Below are 22,758 nucleotides of genomic sequence, written 5' to 3'. Positions count from 1 at the left end.
GTCAACAGCTGTTTTTATTTTCTTTTGTAAATTACTCCGCGATTCAAAAAGATATTCCAGTGTGCATCATTTTACGATTTAAAAGACAAAAAAGAAATTGAAAATAAAAGTTGACAATACTTTAAACTCGTTTTCCTCAAAACTCCTTTTTTAAAGGCTGTAGACATTGTAGCTCAAAAACTGCTTAACCGACCCACCTGAAATTTTGTATATATTTTCTTTAGACATTCATTCAGGTAAAGCTGTCGAGATATTTTTTGTTGTATGCTTATTTTTTGTTTAAACAATAATAAATATGTTAATTTTCACCTTTTTTTACAAAAAAAATCGTTGTTTTGACTTCTGAGTGGTATCAAAAAGTCAAAATTAGATAAAACTAAAAAAACTTGACAGCGTTATCTCGAGAAACTCATAAGCTAATAAAATCTTTTTGAATTTTTTGTTTACCATGATTCAATGATGAGTTCTGATGTCCACCGCAAAATTCATTACATTTTGAGGTGTCTTTTAAAAATTTTCTACCGTTGGCTTATTTTTCAGTATTTTTCCTTTTTTCTTGAGTAATCTATTAATTGTACTGAATATGCCTATTTAATTTAAAAATAAAATAATTCTACCATACTTTAAAAAAAAATGTGTTTGGAATATTGATTTCAACCCCTTCGCCCCCTCCCCCTTAAGGATAGCTATGACACGATTTTGATAGGCAACTCATGCTAGAAATATTTGTCTATGTATGAAATTTAATAAAAAAAATGTTTCATCCGGCAAGCAGATGGGTACATTTTGACCTCATATTCGGATCTTAGACTATTATTAGTTTTCCCAGCGAAAAAAGAATACATTTAAAAAGCATTGGAGCCGAAATTTTGTGCCTACCCCCTAACGGCCGGTTTCACAAAGTAAAGTTAACTTGTGGTTAAGAGATAACCTCAAAATTACCCCAAAATATGCGTTCTAGTTTCATAATTGTTACCCTTCTGGGTATACCCATGCCCATAGGGTAACCCACTCCAACCTCTGGTTAAAAATTCTGTGAGTTAACCATACTTCGCCGTTGACCTGAAACTAAAAACGCATATTTTGGGGTAACCTCTGGTTATCTCTTAACCACAAGTTAACTTTACTTTGTGAAACCGGCCGTAATAAGCAAAAAATAGAGGATTCTTAATTTACTGATGGTATGATAATTATGATGGTCAGTATCAACAGATGCACGTCTTTTTCTCCCTTGTGCCTTTTCTCGCGTCAGGTTGAAGACGTCTGCTAGTGGAAATCACCCCAACAGTCATGTGAATTCTTCTTCTTATTTGACCATTTTTCTCTATCCCTTGCAGTATTAGGTCTCCTATGTTTCTTAGCCCTGTCCATTGTTTGACATTACGGAGCCATGACATTTTCTTCCTGCCCACTCCCCTTCTTCCTTCGATCTTTCCTTCAATTAAGGTTTGCAGAAACTGGTATCTTTCGTTTCTAATTAGGTGCCCCAGGTATGCCGTTTTTTCTGTGTTTAATTGTGCATAGCAGTTGTAGTTCTGTACCAATTCTTCATACCAATTCATGTGAATAACAATTATTATTCTATTCAGTAAAACATTCAGACATTAACATGGACATAGTCCATGAAATTCCGATATTAGAAGTATTATCCATGTGATTTTTTTTTACAATCTGACAACGCTGCGTTGGGTATCTACTCATTGAAAGGTGGTACCGGGACTGGGTGAGAGGCTAGCTAGATACATACCTACCTCATGTCTCTTTTTAACTAACTCTTCTTGTATGTGTACGCTATTTTAAGGCTGTATGCGCACATTGATATCTTGTAGTGCTATTATAGGATTTTGTTTATTTTTCATTAAAAATGGGTAGAAGACAGAATAAATACCAACAAGATGTATCCGAGGATCTACCGGAAAGAGGACCTGGTAAGACTTAACACTTTTAATTCATGAAATTTCAAAAATTCCTGTCTTTGTTTCAAAAACATATGGCTTGACTGTATGGTAGTTTGACACGAGGTATTTTTTTAATTTAAAACGGGCCAATAAGTAGGGATATTTTTTTCTTTTATTACATATTAGAGTTTTGTTAAATGCGTGGGTTATTTTATTTATAGCGAGATTTAAGCTTTTTATCAGTAAGGTATATAAATAAATCCTAAACATATATAAGGTTGAGATACAAAAAGTCAATGATTCATTTCTATTGAAGTTCAGGTCATTCATGAACGCCCTTTTTATGTTATCTTATCTAGATAGGGACATGGCATTTTTTTTGTAACTTGTGTAAGAAGACTAAAATAATATATTTTAAATTGAATTATTTGAAGTCTGATTTTCTACATACACTGCATTTAAATTATATACAGCTATTTCGCAGCTATGGAACGTGTGATGTAAGATTATTTAAATGTTTTAAGAAGGGTAGACTTGTTGGTCATAAGTAGGTCGTGAATAATATGATTCTTTATTTCTCAATTTCCATTCACTAAAAAAAAAGGTTCAGTTTTAATAATATATGTATAACAGTAATTTTTACCTATGTTAATTATTACCTAGACTACACCGTTAAACTTAATATGATTCTAAAAGTTTTGATTTTTTAGAAAACATAAGTATTGGTAGGGGAGCTAAGTATGCTAAATGTGCAGTCACTCGAGCGTTATGGGGACCTATTGGGTTGTGATGAGTAGGTCCTAAAACCAAAAAAAGTTAGTAAAGTTTTCCATTTTAGTGGGGACTTTCCATTTTTAATTTAATTTTCCATTTCCAACAATCGTTTTTTAGATTATAGCGCCATCTATCCATAACTCGAAAAAATGTTTCGAATAAAAGTTACTTATTTTTACGCAAGGAATCCAAATCTGCAATAAAAAATGGGGGCTCCCATTTAAGATTTTAAAGTAACCCCCACCCCACCTCTGTGGGGGGTCGTGTTTGGTGCCATTCGATAGATTTTTCAAAAACATTGAATAAGTGTATTTTTCAGTTTTTCGATCTGATGTTCATTTCGCGAAATGTCACGGAATTCGTATTTAAAATTTTAAAGCCCTCACCCCTCTCGTGTTCTGTATCGTTTAATAGATTTTTGAAAAATATTGAGCACGTATTTTTTAGTTTTTCGATCTGTCATTCATTTCGCGAAATATTCGCTTTTTTCTTGTGAAACTTTGGGACTCACTTATTTCCTTACGAACCGTATTAAGGCCCATTTATACATATCAGGGCCGTGTCCGTTCCGTGTTAAGACAGGGCCCGGTCCAAAAAAAAAAACAATATGTACAGTATATTTATACATTGGCGTTGCCCGGACGGGGCCCGGTCTGAAATTAATCCCAGCCGATATGTTTACACTGGCGATGCACGAAAATGACACGGATCGCAGGGACTTGTATAAACACGATTTTATTGTTTTGTGAACGCGACTTCTGGAAAACAGACAAGCAATAGATATTGTGAGGTAAGATCTTCTATCCAAGCCGAAATATTTTCAACTATCTTTTACACAGAGATATGTAATAACGTTTTCCTCTCTTATTCGGCATACGCACACTGCCACAACCCGGTTGTATGTAAATATTGCATTAAAAATACCCGGACTCGGCACTGACCCGGAACGGACATGACCCGGGTATGTATAAATGGGCCTTTACCGCTCAAATCGTCAGATTTTTTAAATATACACTGTTTTGCATATACTTACTTATTACCTTATCTTAATCTAACGATTTCGAGTTTCTCTCGGATTGATTTTTTTTTCGGCGCCCCCTTAACGAACTCCCCTGCATTAAGATCCAATATATGGTAGAGATACATTTTCAGGGTACAAGGTTTCTCGCCATGTAATAATCTGACGCGCTCGAGTAACTGCAAAAATCCCCGCTTGGGCTCCCCTACTATATTGAATGTAGCAAATATTTATTGAAATCTTTTATTTTCACAAACTATTTATTTAGCATTGATATTTTCAGATAGAAAATGTTCTGTCAGACATACTGCATAATAATATAAAATTGAGGTATAGGCTGTTGATTATGTACTTTAGAAAGGGACTACAATGTCAAAGGTGTTTTATTGTTTCATATAGTCAAAGGGTCCCCAAATATAAAAAAACCGCGGAGTGCTATTACTTAAAGGGCTACGTTTCTAAGGAAAGGGTGAATTAGACTCGATGGCGTTTGCGAAAAAATAAGGAAAATTTACCCAAAAATGGCGTGAGTGACGAAATTTGAAAATCTTATCTCGGATAGGTACTATGAACTCTAAAGACTTGTACCAAATGCCAATTTAAAAGGATAGAAGTTTGTTTTCTGTGAAGTAATGCCTATACCTATATACCACCCTTGGAAAAAAGCTAAGGCGCTAAAAGAAAATTTACGTTTCTTAGTGTTTTTTGTTTTATTTTTTTAATATGTACCTATATTTTTGTAAAAAAAAAATATTTTTGACTTTTGATATTTCGATAGAATATTTAATTTTGAACAACTTTTCTGTAGATTTATATGTATGAAAAGTGCATATAATTCACCCTAATGCGCCCTAGAGCTTAGGGCAAAAACGCACCCATTTAAATTTAAACGCATTCCGCCGGTTTTTTCAAAGGGGTTCAATTGAACATACATATTTATAATTTATGAAACAATAAAACTCCTTTAAAAAGAAATCGGCGCGGTAGGCCGAGTGAAGAAAAAAAAAAAGGTAACAGAAAAAGATAAAAACTGAATAGGGCAATAGGGGATTCAACTAACAACCCTGCAACGTTAAATAGCGAAATTTGTCACAAAATTTGTTATTTATGATCCTTAAGCTAATACCAAACCCTAATAGGGAACTTGCATAAATTTTTAAATTCGAAAAAAATGTTATAAATCACAACAGAACATAATTTAAAACATGTATCAAAGATAAAAATTTTTTGTAGGTCTTTCGTTTGGCCCCCAAAGGCGATTAAAAATTGAAATTAAAACAGGTGGCCTAAAACGCGTCGTGACGTCACTCGTTTGTACATTTACATTTTTCCAACAAAGTAAACAGAATTTTAAATTAGACGTTATAAACGTCACTAGAAAATACATTTATTTGACGTTACAAGTGTTTTGATCGTTTGAACTATTCATAGAACACTGTACTTTCACAAAATGGTTTTATTTTCCGTAGTAAACCTTCTTTCGTTTCCTTCAATAACCATATCAAACTCCAATGTCAACAAACTGGTATATATTATTACAATGACATACGATAAATGTTAATAGAATATAAATATTTTTCCTTTATTTCGCGACGAGGTATACCAAAATAGGTGGAGGCCAATAAACTAAAGAAGAAGAATATACCTAATTATAACCATAAACGGAACCATATAGTTAAACTGAGTGACGTCACGGGCCGTTTGACCTATTTTAAGATACCAAAGACTTTAAATTTGTACTTCTAAGTTATTATGAGTTTTTGAAGCGTGAAATTTTGGAAATCTCATTTTTATACAAAACTGAACATTATTATGTAATAAAAAAAATGTGCAAGTTCCCTATTGATTGCCGCTGTACACTATTTTTATTGTCCTGTGGAGCGCCGCGTTTTTTCCTGTAAATTGTCAGGTAAAATGACACAATTCTAAGAAATTTAACATACAGGTGCTAAAACGTCGACTGAACTAGGGAGCTGATACGATCAGTGCCGTAGTAATTTTACTATGTTTGAGCTAACTACGTTGTGTTAAGATTTTTATCATTGTATGAATTAACCAATTTAATAGAATTTTTACCGCCCCACACTGCCTTGATATTCTTGAGGACATGATGGTCCGACTGATTTTATCATAAAAATAAAAGGTTATAAATTTTACAGCACTGTGCTCTCTTACATTTTCACTATTATACATTTTCAATTGGTAAATCGCTTTAACACGAGCTTCAACGCGTCGTTGGAATTGGGCGTTAAACGTTGTAGTTACTTTTAGCCCTCTGACCCTGTGTTTTTGGTATAATCAATAGCCCCTATAATTGTCCCTTCAGTTAAAAGTATAATTGAGTTAGGTTAGCACTGGTAACTGGTAAATTGTTTGCATTTTTTCAGAAGATATAAGTATGATGTTAATTAGTATCTTCGTTTTGTGCTTAGGAGTAACTTGTATTCTATTTGTTTCCTTAAGGTACTAGTACACTTTAAAAGACCAAAAATAATCATTTTCAAGATTTTTTTTCTCAGAACCTTTATTAAAAATGAACATAAAACTTTTTACACATTAATATCTAACTCTTAGAGAATACAAAAAATATATCTTTTTTCATTTATACTTGTAGAGGGCGCCAAAGTGAGACCTCAACAAAAAAAAGTAGTTCCGATGGCGGACAGTTAATATCAGGATTGGGATCTCTGAAACAAAAAATCGTACGGCATTTGAAAAAGGAAGGTTTATTACAATTTACCACCGTTAGTGAAAACTTCCGCAAAAAAAAAGATTTTACGGAAATTAAAAAAAAATTGTGAAAATCGCCCGTTTTTCTTCAGTTTTTCATGGTTAAAAAATATTTATTTTTTATTTTTTGGTCAAGTTGTGGTAAATTGTCACGTAAGAAACCTTCCCTTTTCAAATGCAGTACGATTTTTTTGTTTCAGATATCCCAATCCTGAGATTAACTACTGTCCGCCATTATTTTTCGATGCCTCGACTTTTGCGCCCTCTACAATATTAGTGTACGTGCATAAATGAAAAAAGATATATTTTTTGTACTCTTTAAGAGTTAGATATTAATACGTAAAAATATTTATGTTCATTTTTAATAAAGGTACTGAAAAAAAAATTCTTGAAAAAAATGATTATTTTTGGTCTTCTAAAGTGTACTAGTACCTTAATTAAAGGTATATTTCTTTTCTTGTTTTCTTCGTCCATGTGCCTAACTAAAGTATTTCCTAAATAAAGTCTGGCCACCGTGAAGTCTTTTTATTATCAGGTAATCGTCTTAAATATTTTCATTCGGCTTCCTACGTGAACATGATTGTCGCAGGCTTTTTTTCATTAATGTTCCCAGTCTAGTTAGATTTATTTTCATTCAACTGCATAAACCCAGCATGATGCAGTTGGTTACGACTCCGGACTCATTGTTAAACCGGAGATGTACACCTAATTCTCCAGTGGCGACCGGCTTGGAACCCAAGACTGCTTAGCGCTTCGTCACGAGTCCTTTATTTTGTTTACCAAAACAGTTTAATATCACCTTTAGATCCCCACTCTTTTTCTGTGGAAGGTATACCTGTGGTCAACTTTCCACTTCTTTTTTTTTTCAAGAAAACCCATTTGATGTTTACCCAATGATCAACCCAAAGTATATGAGTCGATTTCGTATACAGTACTTAAATCGTTCAGCTGGACATAGGGAACATACTTTGTATATATTTAGATACATAAATACATACATCGTATTATATTGAGATAATTGTGGCAACTTAGCTCTCTCGATGACAATATGGTTGTTAGCATTAAGGGCCATTAACCTCCTCAAAATTAACTGATACATTTCGACTGATACAACTCATTTCGACTGATACAAATAAACGTCAAAATATGACAATGTAATAGTTAAATATTTTTGGCCTAAGGGAATGGGAGAACTGTTTAGTTTTGAAATTAGTTTTTAAATAAAAAATATTTTTAAAAATAAAGTAAAATTATTAACTCATTAATCATAAACTTTGTTTTTGATTTACTTATGGACAGCCTTGCGTCAAAACTCACTCATTCTATTCTATTCATTCTAACATCTCTATTACACCAAAAACTCATACTCGAACAGAAGCTTCAACTAACACAGGTTAGCGCAGTTGCCACAATTCTCTCAATGTATATTCCCTATGTCCAGCTGAACGATTTACGGACTGTATCAAGGGGCACATGTAGTTTCGCGGGTAACAGCTTGTTCAAGTTCCGCAACAGCTTGTTCCGCTGTTCAAGTTGCCAAGGAACAAATGGAATCGTACACATGCAACCGCTCCGTCGTCAAACCGCAGCGGTTGTAAGTTTACTAGGGGAGGAATGGGAGCGCCAGTCAACCGCTCTCATGTGTACGATACAAACGTCGGCTAACCGCGGCGTCAACCGCTGGCAAACATCCCTCATATGGACAAGCGCTAAGTTTTGGTAGAGCATGTTTGATGGATCCTATTTCATTCTTGGACGCCATTTTGCTAGGTAGCTCTTGGGTATCACTGATTTCTTGATTCCTATTAGAGCATTTTGATAACGTCGATCACCACAATTTTGTTGGGAAGGAAGTTGCAGTTACGTCACATGTGCTCGCACTTGGGATTTACCCTGTATCAATGCCCATGCTTCTGAGTTTTCTTCTTTGAGCTCCGGATACGAACTGCCCTCAGACCTCAAGATTCTCAGTGTTTCCTGTAGAGTAGAACATAAATCTTCCTTACAATATGATTACCGTTTAAATGTTGTGGGGCTGGTAACTCTTTTTTAGTTGGCTGGAAGTAGTTTTGTAAGTTTATTGGTCTTTCTTGGAGTCCCGGTTTTTTTTATTTGACCCATTCTGGTCCGATGAATATGGGGTAAATACTGGTGTCCAAATAAAATTGATCTCCAAATGTCTGAATGTTGTATCTGAATATCTGAATATGGTATCCAAATATCTGAATGCACCAAAGGGTGCATGAGAAAAAAATGAGAGAAATTATCAAAAGTTGTCCGAATGTATTTTGTTTCTGTATGACAATGCTCTATTTCTCTTATATTACATGCCAGTAAAATAATGCTACATATAATCAATGGGAGACTATGTAAAAGCATTCCTTCAAAGAGAAATTCCACAAGAGCAAACTGGATTTACCAAAGGTAGAGAACATCTGTTGAATATAAGACAGATAATCGAAAAATCTAGCGAATTCATTATTCCACTGTACATATGCTTTATAGATTATCGTAAGGCGTTCGACAGGGTCAAGTGCAGACACTTATGGCGAATACTAAAAGAAGTAGGCGTACCCCAGCACCTTATTTCGCTTATAACTGAACTATACGGGGTATAAATTCATCCAGAACGGGGTGAATTATTCAATATATATGGAGAGCATATTATGAGAACAGCACTTGAAGGATGGGAAAAGGTATCTCGATAAATTGCCATAAAATAAACAACCTACGTTTCGCAGATGACACAGCCCTTCTTGCAAATAGTCAAGCAGAGCTGATTTATCTTATACGACTGGTTGAAAACGAAAGTCAAATATTTGGTCTGCAATTAAACATATCAAAGACAAAGATCATGATAGTGGATAGACTACATAACAATCATCCACACATAACCACAATTGATCGGTTTGAGGTCGTGAGCTCATAATTATATCTGGAATCATTAATCACAAACACAGGCTCACTACAGGAAGAAATAAAACGTAGATGTGATCTAGCAAAAGTTGCCACAGCAAAAATGACCACAATATGGAAGGACTGTCAAATTTCAAGAGCGTTAAAGATGAGGTTGATCAACTGCTTAATTTTCCCAATACTGACCTACGGATGTGAATCTTGGACCCTGAGAAATTCGGACAGAAGAAAGATAGACGCCACTGAAATGTTCTGTTGGAGACGAATGTTACGAATTCCTTGGACCGACCATAGAACAAATAATTCAATTTTAAGGGAGCTAAAAGTTAGCCAACGACTCTTCAGTAAAGTCCATCTCCAACAATTAAAATACTTTGGTCATGTTATTAGAGCAAACACAGAAACATGGAAAGACTCATTATACAAGGAAAGGTGGAAGGCCGAAGATCACGAGGAAGATCCCCAACAAGATGGATCGATCAGATTACAGGAATATGCAAAAGACCTATGCATGAGTTAAAAGAAATGACCAGAGACAGAGATCTTTGGAGACGGACAATACACGACATCATGTCGACCACTACACTCCCTCCGGGGGTGCAGAATTGAAGAGAGAGATGACAATGCCATTGGATACTAGTCGTATATTGAGAAAAATAATTCCATGATTTATGAGTTCGAATTCTCGAACACCCCCCTCATTCGCCGGATCTGGATACGTCCGACTATCATGCTGTTCATCCATCCTTCTTTAGCTGCTGTGTTCGTATTCAAACGTTTGCCGACGTCATGTTTACAAGTTCCTGAAGCCTATTCTCTATCGGTTCTGCTGAATTGAGACATCCTACATCATTGTCTAGTATTACGCAACCATGAAAGTTTCTTTCGATCAATCCATCTCTTTCCTCCACTTTTTCTTGCGTTATAAGGCGAAGTAGATGTTATTTGGGTCCTCTAATATTATGTGGCCGAAGTATTCTGTTTTTCTTCTTTTATGATCTTTATGAGTTTATGAGATTGATAATTCGTTGCCGTAATGGTAATTTACGTAACATGTTCCGAAAGTGATATTTTACGAGACGGGTAGGAAGTTTCCAGGGCGAGCCGTAGGCGAGTCCTGGAATCCTGCGAGTCTCGTAAAATCACTTTTGGATCGTGTTACGTACAATATTTTTTCTGCAGCCGTTTTGTATCTTAAAAAGAATATATGGATAAACTTTACTTACGAACTTTTATTAAACAAATGAATGAAGTAAAGAAACACAGACGTACTCACAATCTTTTAATTACTTCGACGACCGGTTTCAATCTCTACAATATACAGATCATCTTCAGGTCGGCGTTACAAGTGATTAAATGATGCCGTTACAAGGGATGAGTTGTAAGTTCATCAGTAACATATTTAAACGTCCAGATTATGCTAGTAGGATAGCTAGGTGAAGGACTGGGTAGGCGGACATGCTTCGTAGGTCAAAACACAGTGAATTGGAATGGCTCCTTATTAAACACTGGATTTTTATTAAACACTTTAAAGTTACTCTCGTGAAAAATCTACTTATGAATATTAATAACACAATTATAACAATTATTTACATTGATATTGTTAGGAATATTAACAGAAGTAGCAAGTGTTAGACGTGTCAGTACTTTTAATATTTTTTGAGATATTAGTTTGTTTATTATTACTATTTGGTAATCTTAAATGACAAGCGTTTCATAATAAAATACAAAGTTGATGTTATTGTTAAAGTCGTTACCTAGCTACCCAAAATCGCCCCGAAAGTAAAAAAAGCGTCCTGAAAGTGAAAAAATTAGTCCCGAAAGTCATAGCTACTTTCGGTACGAGTTGTGTAAATAGTAATTTACGTAACAAGTTCCGAAAGTGATATTTTACGAGACGAGTAGGAAGTTTCCAGGGCGAGCCGTAGGCGAGTCCTGGAATCCTGCGAGTCTCGTAAAATCACTTTTGGATCGTGTTACGTACAATATTTTTTCTGCAGCCGTTTTGTATGTTAAAAAGTGTATATGGATAAAATTTACTTATGAACTTTTATTAAACACTTTAAAGTTACTCTCGTGAAATCAACATTAGAAAAATCTACTTACGAATATTAATAACACAATTATAACAATTATTTACATTGATATTTAGTTTCAATAATCTCATCTGGAATCATTTCGGCTTCACTTTCACTGCTGATTTCCATTTCTTGGAATTGAAAAACGAAATACTGAGCGAAAACACACACGAATCTTAAATGACAAGCGTTGTCAAAATAAAATACAAAGTTGATGTTATTGTCAAAGCCGTTACCTAGCTACCCAAAATCGTCCCGAAAGTAAATAAATCGTCCCGAAAGTGAAAAAATTAGTCCCGAAAGTAGCTACTTTCGATACGGGTAGTGTAAAATGGTACTTTCGATTTAATAAATCATACCGAAAGTTTTATTTTCGGAACGGCTGCAGAGAAATGATACTTTCGATTTAATAAATCATACCGAAAGTTTTATTTTTGGGACGGCTGCAGAAAAAATATTTTTTATCATAATTAATTCGTTCCATTTTTATTTCACTTTTTTCAATTCTATTTTGGTATTTTATCAAATTTTCAAACATGTACATCTAATATATTTTACTTTGATATATTATATTCTACTCATACTTTTATTCCTTTTTACTCATACTGTATTTATGAGAGAAATATAAATTTTAAAAATTTATAGTTCTATCTCTGAGTCAGCGATTAGCACACATTTTAAAATAGTATGAATGTGTTCTCTATAATGTTATGTTATATAAGATATTTCTACGGCTAAATGATTTTCTTTATTATAATTCATTATGCGTAGGAATTAAACCTGATCTTGCTTTTGCTTTACATAGTTGCAAATTGGCCTTTTTATAACAATTCAATGCGTAGGCAAGAAATCGTTGCGCGATGTACCAGGCTTAGATTAAAAATTTTGTGATATCTGTTTTGGCTACTTGATTGTACAAGGAAAATGTAGTGTATTTATTTAATCTATTTTATATTAATATCAGTACGAGTATTTTTGCATTTACCGATACATCTTCAGATGAATCGAATAAATTTTAAAAATTCCTTCATACATATCTGACAACAATCACTACTTTGGCTATTTCTTCCAGTAAATATTAGCTACTAATTCGATTTAATTTTTATTTGCTTGTTAAATTTTATCAGAAAAGATCATATTTTATTTAGATAGGTACATTTCCTTATTTATAAAATAAACCACATAATTATTGTGTATCCTCTTCGTTATCTTCAGACATAATGGAAATTTTTACTAGTTGGTTAAAATGCGACAAAAATCGACCAGATGATCGGAAATACATTAAATATGTAATATTATATTCATATTAAAATAGCTAGAACTATATGTATGAAAATGAAATAATTATTGTATAGTTGAAAATCGAAAATACTCAGTTTAGATTTTAAATTATGGTATATGAGATTTCTCAATTGTTATCATTATAGAAGAAACAATCTTCTAAAAAGTTCGGTGACTGTAAGAAACCATAAGTCTTTTGTTTCGATTCTATCTGGTCGTATGATAAGTAACCTTCTTTTCCGATTAGGATGCTACAATCTCAAAAGAAAACATTAGCTCTAGAGACCTTTTTATGCTCACATGTCAAATTTTAGCGCGATGCAACCATTAGTATATTTTTTACAACTGCATAAATTTGACGTGTTTGGGAAAATTACTCATTTTGAGAAAAACGATTTTCGATCTGTCATAAAGCATTATGTGAGAAATAAAACGGCAAAGGAAACAAAAGAAAAGCTGGATCAATATTATGGGACAATGCTCCTTAAGACTACACTGTTAAATTCCGTGAATTTCGTAGTGGCTGTATATCTACATTTAATGAACCATGAAATGGACGGCCTTCCGATCCAGTTACATCGGAAAATGTGAAGAAAGCCCATGAAATGGTTTTGAACGAAGTTTTATGAATATGAAAGAATTATCCTGCCGGTTGGCGTAGCATTTGCTGACCTTTCGCTAAAAGTATTCCGTTTTCTTTTTGTTTGTTCAGTTCTAGACCCCATATATTATACTATTCACTTCATTTTCGGGCCATATAATTTAAATCGTCATAATCGTAAGTCATTATTATATATATATATATATATATATATATATATATATATATATATATATATATATATATATATATATATATATATATAAATTCGGGTTCAAAACGTCCTTCGACGTTGTCCGATGCATTGTTGCCAATATCTTCTATCATTGCAGTTTTCATCTTCTAATTCTCGTACACTCATTGATCGTCTTACTCCTTGTATCCATGTCGTTCTTGGCCTTCCTCTTTTCCTGTTTTCTGTAGGTATCCATTTCATAATTTTCTTTGGCAGTCTTTCCTCCCCCATTCTCTGAACATGTCCGTACCACGTTAATTGTTTCTTCTCAATGCATTCTACAACCGTTTCATGTAAATTCAGTCTTCGCTTTACTTCCTCATTTTTAACCCGGTCCAATCTCAATGTCCTACTTGCTCTTCTTAGTGCGTCCATCTCAGTAGCTTTGAAGCCATTATTACTTGGTCTAATAATGAGTATTAAAAATGTTTGTGTATGCCTATTGCAATATTTATTTTTGCGACAGCTACATTTTTATTACTTGCAATGATGTAGAGGTGGATTTAAAGATATTGGGAAATTAGTGGGTAGAGAAAATGATTGTTAAAGAAATTTTCGTGATATATCTTTTAAACAAATTCTTAAACATTCGTCAAAAACGTTTGTTATTATGTATATTTATGATTAAAAACGAGATGTAACTTGAACTTAACTTCAATATATATTTTTTGTTTCAGTGGAGAGTCTGATCTACTGGCGTGATCCCAAGAAATCTGGTCCAGTCTTTGGAGGAGTCCTCGTAGTTCTACTCGCTCTCACATATTTCTCTCTAATCAGTGTGGTAGCGTACGTTTCACTCATCGCCCTCGGCGTCACTTTAGCTTTTAGGATTTACAAAAGTATTGTACAAGCTGTTCAAAAGACTGGTGATGGACATCCATTCAAAGAATATCTGGAACTCGATATATCGCTACCGCAGGAAAAAGTCAAACAGATCACAGAAGTGGCCATTGCACATATCAATGCCGCTATCGTGGAACTTAGAAGATTATTCTTGGTCGAAGATTTGGTAGATTCCATCAAATTCGCAGTATTGTTATGGACTCTTACCTATGTGGGAGCGTGGTTCAACGGAATGACTCTAATTATTCTCGGTAAGATTTGTGAATATATATTATCTGTATAACAACAATATAAGAACTAAAGATTTCTTACGTTGGAAATGTCACTATTGTGTCCATTTGCAAATTATTTCTTAAGTCAAAGTTTTTCAACTTATAAAAATATTTAAAAATATTTTTAAAAGACATTTAATTGAAAAACTTATTGGACCATTTTCCTGGTAACACCTCCATGGCTTCTAAAAATTGCAAGCCAGATGGATGCTGAAGCGAAGACAAGAGGGAATTCTAAAAGTTGCAATTCACAATCTTGTCTTCATCTTGGTAAATTCCAACTGAAAATGGACGTAGTTGCTCTATAGGAGTAATACTTATAGAAAAATAAAAATGCATACCATTTTTATTCAGTTGCAATGCGAAGGCAAAACCGTCTTATTTTTTACTTGGTACAGAGATTCTAAATCGACGATTTTCGACTCTTATTTGAGTCATCATCGGAGAGGTCTAGGCCTGCTGCTCTCTACTCGGAAGTGACCAACCATGAAAGTTTATCCCCACATTGCACCTGACGTGTATGGATTAGGTGAGTAGTGTCATCTGGCAATTAAATGGTGAAATTTTCAATCCTAATAGCAACATTAATAATATTGAAAAATATTAAAAATATTACTAAAAGATTTTTAAATTGAAAACTTATTGGTCCATTTCCCTAGTGACACCTTCAAGGCTTCTAAAATTTGCAAGCCAGATGGATGCTGCAGTGAAGACGAAGACAAAAGGGAAGGAATTCTACACTATGCAATTCACAACCCTGTCTTCATCTCGGTAAATTCCAACGGAAAATGGACGTAGTTACTCTATAGGAGTAATACTAATAGAAAAATAAAAATGTATACCATTTTTATTCAGTTGCAATGCGAAGGCAAAACCGTCTTATTTTTCACTTAGTACAGAGAGCGCAAACCAGCACTCTGAATCGACGATTTTCGACTTAATTCTAAATCCTGACCCACTACTTTGTGCCGTGTAATTTGGGCTGCCTATATGAACTTGAATCGGCGAAATACGCATATAAATAATAAAGTTTTAAACTAAAAAGGGTAGTTCCCAGTGGTGTCATGGTGTGGGAACGCCGTTCCCGCACTGGTTAAGAAAAGAAAAAAAATAATAGAGAATTTAGGTTTTGTAAACAAAAATTAGCAGTGCCTTCCGGAACTGCGTTCCCACACTGCTAATTTTGCCATGACACCACTGGTAGTTCCCTAGGTTGGCTTAGGTTATAGTTAAAAAACTCTAACATTAAGTAAAAACCACTTTTATGTAATTTGTATATTTATTAAATTAATTAATTTAAAAAAAAATTAATAAATAGGTATACCAATTACATAGAAGTGGTTTTTACTTAATGTTAGAGTTTTTTAATAAAGTTTTGTATTATCTAGTATTAACCACTTTAAAAATTCAAATTGTAAGGCATGGGCATGAATGAATAAAATATTTAGTACCTTTTATGTAGATGTATTTAAAAATGCAACTGAAAAGTTATTACTATTGGGACCGTGCAAGTTCGGCAAAGCGACCCCTATTTCTACGCTCTATACTAAAATTCGCACTTTTAATTATATTGGCCAATTATATTAGTCCTGGTTACTGGATAGTTGTCAAGGCCATAGTCCAAAAAAATAATAAGAAGAAAAAATAAGATTCAGGTTATGTTATGAAAACGTCAACAATTGTATGTAGTAAATAAAATTAGTTATTAAAATGCACTACTGCAAGCAAAATAAAATTAATTAAATTTACCTTTATATAATAATTGCATATCATATCAACATTGTGGAGCAATATATAATTTTTCTGCTTCATTGACAGAAGGTATGAAATATACGTCAATTTGACAATTTCAATTGACAATATGAATTATTTAAGATAGTTGCAATATTTCTCCGCGACTCGCGCAGGGTCGTTTCTCGTTTCCCCTTCCAAGTACTTGCACACCGCGAATAAAGAGTGTTCTGTACCTATAACTGTGGCTATGCTTGACTTAAATAAAACAATTAGATATAAAAAATCACAAATTTTAGTAAATTTGGGAAAGTATCATAAATACAAACACCGATGTTGAAACGTATTTAAATACTAAGTATATAAATACGAAACGTATTTAAATACTAAGTATATAAATATTAAAAATGTACCCAAGTTTTTGTATAAATTTTTATCTTAATCATTCACGCTTTTTGTACATTTCATATTTTTAACTTGGTATTGCAGCTAATGGGCCGTATTTCAAAATTTAAATACTTATTTGTAGGTATTTAAATACTTTAGACTTTAGAGCATTTAAATACCAAGTACTTATTTATAATTATAGAGTATTTTAATACTTGACATTTAAATACTTACTCTAAATAAAGTCCAAAGTTTTAAATATAAAATGTGAAAAAAGAGTGGCTGATTAAGAAAAAAATTGCCCAAAAACTTTCCCAAATTTAATATAATTTGTAATTTTTTTTATATCTAATCGTTGTTTTATTTTAGTCAAGCCACATTATAGGTACATATCACTCTTTATAGTAATAACTCTTCAGTTTCATTTTTAAATACATCTACAAAAAGGTACTACATATTTAATTCATTCGTGCCTTACAATGTGAATTTATAAAACGGTTTTTCTAAAGCGGTAAACAGCAAAACTTTATTATTTATATGCCCATTTCGCCGATTCAAGTTCATATAGGCAACGCAAATTACACGGCAGAACATAGTGGGTCAGGATTTAGACAGAATTCGATTTTCGCCTCTTGTTGGAGGTTTGCTGTTCTCTGCCCCAAGTGACAAACGCTGAGAGCGTTTCTTATTAATTTGCTTACATGACGTAGCACACCACGGGCTGTTCGGAGGAATCCAAAAGGATGAAATCTACGTCAACAGATGGTGGTGGTCTCTGAAACGAGATTAAATCTTAAACTGTCTTTCATTAGCTTAAAGCTCATTTACAGTTGACAAGTTTACTGGCTGAAAGTGCTTGTGGCCACTAAACTTGCTATGTGTAAACAACAGGAAAGTGCACTTGCTTATTGTTGGCAAACACTTGCTAGAAGTTGACGGCTAGTTTACTTGCCGCTTACCCACTATTTGCACTATTTGTTGTGTACTTTCTATGTGTAAACACTGTTAAACAACTCCGGATAAGTAAAAGTTCTGTTTACAACGAGTGGTCACTAGCAAATAAACTAGAAAATATGTAAACGGTAAACTACAAGCAAGTTTAGTAGCCGCAAATACTTTTAGCCAGTAAACTTGCCAGTGCACTTGCTACTTGTAGGCAAGCACTTGCTAGAAGTTGACAGAGCGGCTAGTTTACTTGCTGCTTGCCCACTATTTGTTGTGTATTTTCTATGTGTAAGCACTGTTAAATAACTTCGGATAAGTAACAGTTCTGTTTACAATGAGTGGTCACTAGCAAATAAACTAGACAATAAGTAAACGGAAAACCACAAGCAAGTTTAGTAGCCGCAAGTACTTTTAGCCAGTAAACTTGTCAGTGCACTTGCTACTTGTATGTAAGCACTTGCCGAAAGTTGACAGACGGCTAGTTAACTTGCCGCTTGCCCACTATTTGCACTATGTGTTGTTACTTTCTATGTGTAAACACTGTTAAACAACTTCGGATAAGTAAAAGTTCTGTTTACAACGAGTGGTCACTAGCAAATAAACTAGACAATATGTAAACGGAAAACCACAAGCAAGTTTAGTAGCCGCAAATACTTTTAGCCAGTAAACTTGTCAGTGCACGTGCTACTTGTATGTAAGCACTTGCTGAAAGTTGACAGACGGCTAGTTTACTTGCCGCTTGCCCACTATTTGCACTATTCGCTGTGTACTTTCTATGTGTAAACACTGTTAAACAACTTCGGATAAGTAAAAGTTCTGTTTACAACGAGTGGTCACTAGCAAATAAACTAGACAATATGTAAACGGAAAACCACAAGCAAGTTTAGTAGCCGCAAGTACTTTTAGCCAGTAAACTTGTCAGTGCACTTGCTACTTGTATGTAAGCACTTGCTGAAAGTTGACAGACGGCTAGTTTACTTGCCGCTTGCCCACTATTTGCACTATTTATTGCGTACTTTCTATGTGTAAACCCTGTTTAACAAGTTCGGACAAGTAAAAGTTCTATTTACAATGAGTGGTCACCAGCAAATAAACTTGAAAATATGTAGACGTAAAACTACAAGCAAGTTCAGTGGCCGCAAGTACTTTCAGCCAGTAAACTTGCCAAGTGTAAATGCAGCTTTAGTTTTACTCACAAATTGAGTACTAACAATAAAAATTCCTTGGATTTTTACCTAGATAAATCGACGTGTTGTGAAATACATGTCGTGTTGTGGACAGAGCTAAATTTTGAAGAGCTAATAAGATCAGCTGAAGACAGATAAACGCTTGTAATTGAGGCCCCTAGAACACAAGGAGTGTAAGTGACAATGTTTAGGAAATTGGGTTAAATACAAAAATGGAATCCCAAACACATAGAAAACGAGGTGGCTTTTAACTTTCTACATAAACTAGCAATAACATTATCAAAAATGACATGTCATTAAAAACATGCTAAGTAGTACTTACTACCTACCTAGATTTTTTAAATTTGTGTAGAACTTTGAACAAAATGTTCTCAAAACTTGGCACTTACACTCCGTGTGTTCTAAGGGTCTCAATTGTAGTGGCCAACCTCCATTGAAGGGAGGGCACTTTCAAGAAGAAGAAGAACAATATTTTATCAAAAGGAAGCCATATCGCTCATCCGGAAGAAAAGTGTCCTAACTCAAAAAACCACTTTTTTCAGGAAAGACAAAAATATATTTTTTAGATCTTAATTTAACTGTAAGTTTTAAACGGTAACCATCTTTCGAAGTTGGAAGTAAACATATATGTATTATGTGACATTTTTCCTGATAAAAGAATAGGTTATTTGGAGTCAATTTAACAAGATAACTCGATTTATGCATTTTTTGAGTTGTGTCACTTTTCTTCCGGATGAGCGATATACTTTCTTATTTGGTAGCAGTAATCAATTAATTAATAGGTCAATTCTGTTTTATATATACTAATGATTCATTCTCTTTTTAGCTTGGGTCGCCCTCTTCACTCTTCCAAAAGTTTACGAAGTGAATAAGACTCAAATCGATGCCAATTTGGAGATTGTTCGGACAAAATTGGCTGAAATTACTTCAAAGTAAGTGTATTTATCCAATTATTTATTTTACAAGTATAAAAGCGATCCATAATATAAACAAACACCTTAATTAACTAATCGAAATAGATATTAAACTCATCATCATAAAATGGCAGTTCAGTTCTTGTAGACGCCCAGTTCTTCTGAACTACACTCATCTACTCATCTCGGATGACAAGCTTCATCAGGCCACCTAATTCTTAGGATTTGCTTGTGATATTTGCTTCTGATTTACTTTTTCCCATATCTCTATTCGAATATGTGCTCCAGGTATTCCAAGTATCTCATTCTAGATTTTTTTGCAACAAGACTTTTTTATCGATAGAAATGGTTGACTTCGGCATCTTCTCAGTGTTTGCTTAATAGTCTTATACGGTCCTGATCTTTCGCTCCTATTTAAAATAACAAATTGAATTTTGGACAGTTTCTACTAGTACGCCAGTCGAAATAATCTCTGAATTCTATTCTACTGCATGAATTTTAATGAAATTTTGGGAATAGCCTCTACTTATCTCCAAATTCAAAGTCTACCATATATCCTATGCCGCTTTTGTCTTGGAGGTGATTCTCACCGTGGAAAATTTTTGGGTCAAAATAACCACGGAAGTAGCTAGAGACCTAATTCTAAGCAAAAACTGGTCTATAATTTTTTTTTGAAAATTTGCCATTTTCATTTAAAAATGACACCTTTTTGGACGAGTTTTTGCGGTTTTGAAAATACTTTAAAAATGGTGCATCTAACGAAAAAAACTATATAAAACATTTTTATAGCTTATGAAAAATTAAAGAGACTCGTTTTTTCATCAATTTTCTAGTTGTAATACAGAAAGAGATATGGTACATGAAAAGAGATTTTTTTGAGCATGCTCAAATCGGTGTATTTAACTTAAAATAAGAGAGAAATGGTCGCTTTTAGGGGTATAACGCTACCAATATCTTTTGTAGTAGTGCTTGAAAATCTTTAAAACGAGCACTGTTTATTGTTAATTACATTCAGACTAAGCGAGCTATGGTGCAAAAACAATTGATGACTAATGTATTTTAACAAAAAATGAGAAGTGTATTTAACCCCTCATCTACCAGAATTTAAAAGCATCGTTTTCCTTCTACAATACCTTTTATTATGGTGTTATTTCTATGTTCAAAAAGTTGACGGGTTTTTGAAAAAAAAAGTTCAAATTAAAGCTCGCATTTTTAAATTTTATTAAAAATCTTCCTTTTTCTCCATGTAACTCGAAAATATTACGAGCCTAACTTACTTACCTTTAATGTTAGAAACTTAAAAAAAAAACAAAAATAAAGCTTTTTTAATCACTTTACACAAAAACAAAAATTTGTAATGAGTTTTCCCCGAACAGTGCTTCATTTTTTGGTTGTTTTACGTTGAAATATTTAATTTGAAATTTGACGAATAAGAACCTACTTTTCATTAGCTACAACTGTGCTTCTACTGGTTCTACAGAATTCATATATTTTTTACCAGCATTTTTTTTTTTTCGATAAAATATTTACTACTTTTTGAGTTCTTTGCGAAAAACCGTCTAAAATCGTGTTTTTTTTTGTTGAAAAATGAACATCATCATCAGTAGCTCGACAGCCCTTTTTGTTCTAGGATTTTCCGCCTTTCAGATCTTGTTCCACTTGTTCCATGTATCTAAGTTTGGGTCTTCCCTTTGACCTTCTCCCTACTGGTGTCTGCTTCATTATATGTTTTGGAGTTTCAGTCTCCAACATCCATTCAACATGGTCCATCCAGGGATGGGCCATGTTGATCCATTTATGGATGTTATGACGTCGGGTTCGTTGTATGCTGCGTATAGTTCAAAATTATATCTTCTGCGCCATACGTTATTTTCTTTCACCCCCTTATATATGTGTCTAAGGATTTTTCGTTCAAACGTACCTAATAAGTTCTCATCGCTTTCCAACAGTGTCCATGTCTCTAGTCTCTGATCCATATACGAGGTCTGGCTATTAAATAACGAGACTGCTTATGAAAAAGAGTTTTATTTTAAAAATTATTCTACAATCAAATGCTCTCCTTCAATATATTCCCCTTCCCTCGCCACCCCCCTTCCCTCGCCACACACCGTTCCATTCGTTTTTTCCATTGGTCAAAGCAATGCTGGAAGTCTTCTTTTGTTAGAGCTTTTAGGAGCTCCGCCGTTTTTCGCTTCAGCTCTTCCATCGACTCGAACCGGATTCCTTTTAAGGCAGACTTGATCTTCGGAAGCAGGAAAAAGTCACAGGGTGCTACATCAGGCGAGTACGGCGGGTGTTCGAGCACTGGAATGCCTCTAGCGGCTAAATAACGCTTCATAGACATCGCGTTATGGGCAGGTGCATTGTCCTGGTGCAAGATCCACGGCTTGTTTTCCACAGCTCCGGCTGTTTCTTACGAACTCGCTCTCGCAGCGTTACCAAAACTTTCAAATAGTAAGTTTGGTTTACAGTTTGACCCTTAGAACCCATTCAGTCATCACGATGCCATTAATGTCGAAAAAAAAAACGATTAGCATGGCTTTAAATTTTGATTTCGACATCGTTGCATTTTTCATTCTTGGCGATGCAGGAGTTTTCCAGTGCATGGATTGTCGCTTAGTTTCAACATCGTATTTGAATATCCAGATTTCATCGCAAGTGATGATGTTTTCCATTAATTCAGGCTCTTCATGTAACCTTTCAAGAAAATCTGAGCAGATCTGTTGACGGACGAGCTTTTGGTCAGGGGTCAAATTTTTTGGGACCAACTTCGCACAAACTTTCTTCATGTTCAATTCGTCATATAAAATTTTTCTGATAATTTCTTTATCGGCGTTTACAGTCTCAGCAATCAACCGAATGCTGATACGACGATCTCCGCGCACAATTTCATTTATTTTGGTCACTGTTTGCGGAGTTGAAACAGAGACAGGTCGACCTGGACGTTG

At 34.2% G+C, this 22,758-nt stretch overlaps 1 protein-coding gene across 7 annotated transcripts in view; it reads left to right on the top strand.

The window, feature by feature from the left end:
- Positions 1-22,758, top strand: part of LOC126887119 (reticulon-1-A) — a 130,558-nt gene that overhangs the window by 102,690 nt on the left and 5,110 nt on the right. For 6 of the 7 annotated variants that reach the window (XM_050654471.1, XM_050654470.1, XM_050654473.1 and 3 more), the window contains 2 exons: positions 14,209-14,625; positions 19,723-19,828. In XM_050654471.1, coding sequence (XP_050510428.1) covers positions 14,209-14,625; positions 19,723-19,828 — 523 coding nt within the window. Of the gene's footprint in view, positions 1-1,688; positions 1,929-14,208; positions 14,626-19,722; positions 19,829-22,758 lie in introns of those variants that run through there. The other variant, XM_050654474.1, reaches the window with a different exon arrangement.

The sequence above is a fragment of the Diabrotica virgifera genome, chromosome 6 (genome assembly GCF_917563875.1).
Source record: "Diabrotica virgifera virgifera chromosome 6, PGI_DIABVI_V3a".
NCBI lineage: Eukaryota > Metazoa > Arthropoda > Insecta > Coleoptera > Chrysomelidae > Diabrotica > Diabrotica virgifera.
This window is presented reverse-complemented; position numbering and strand designations above follow the sequence as displayed.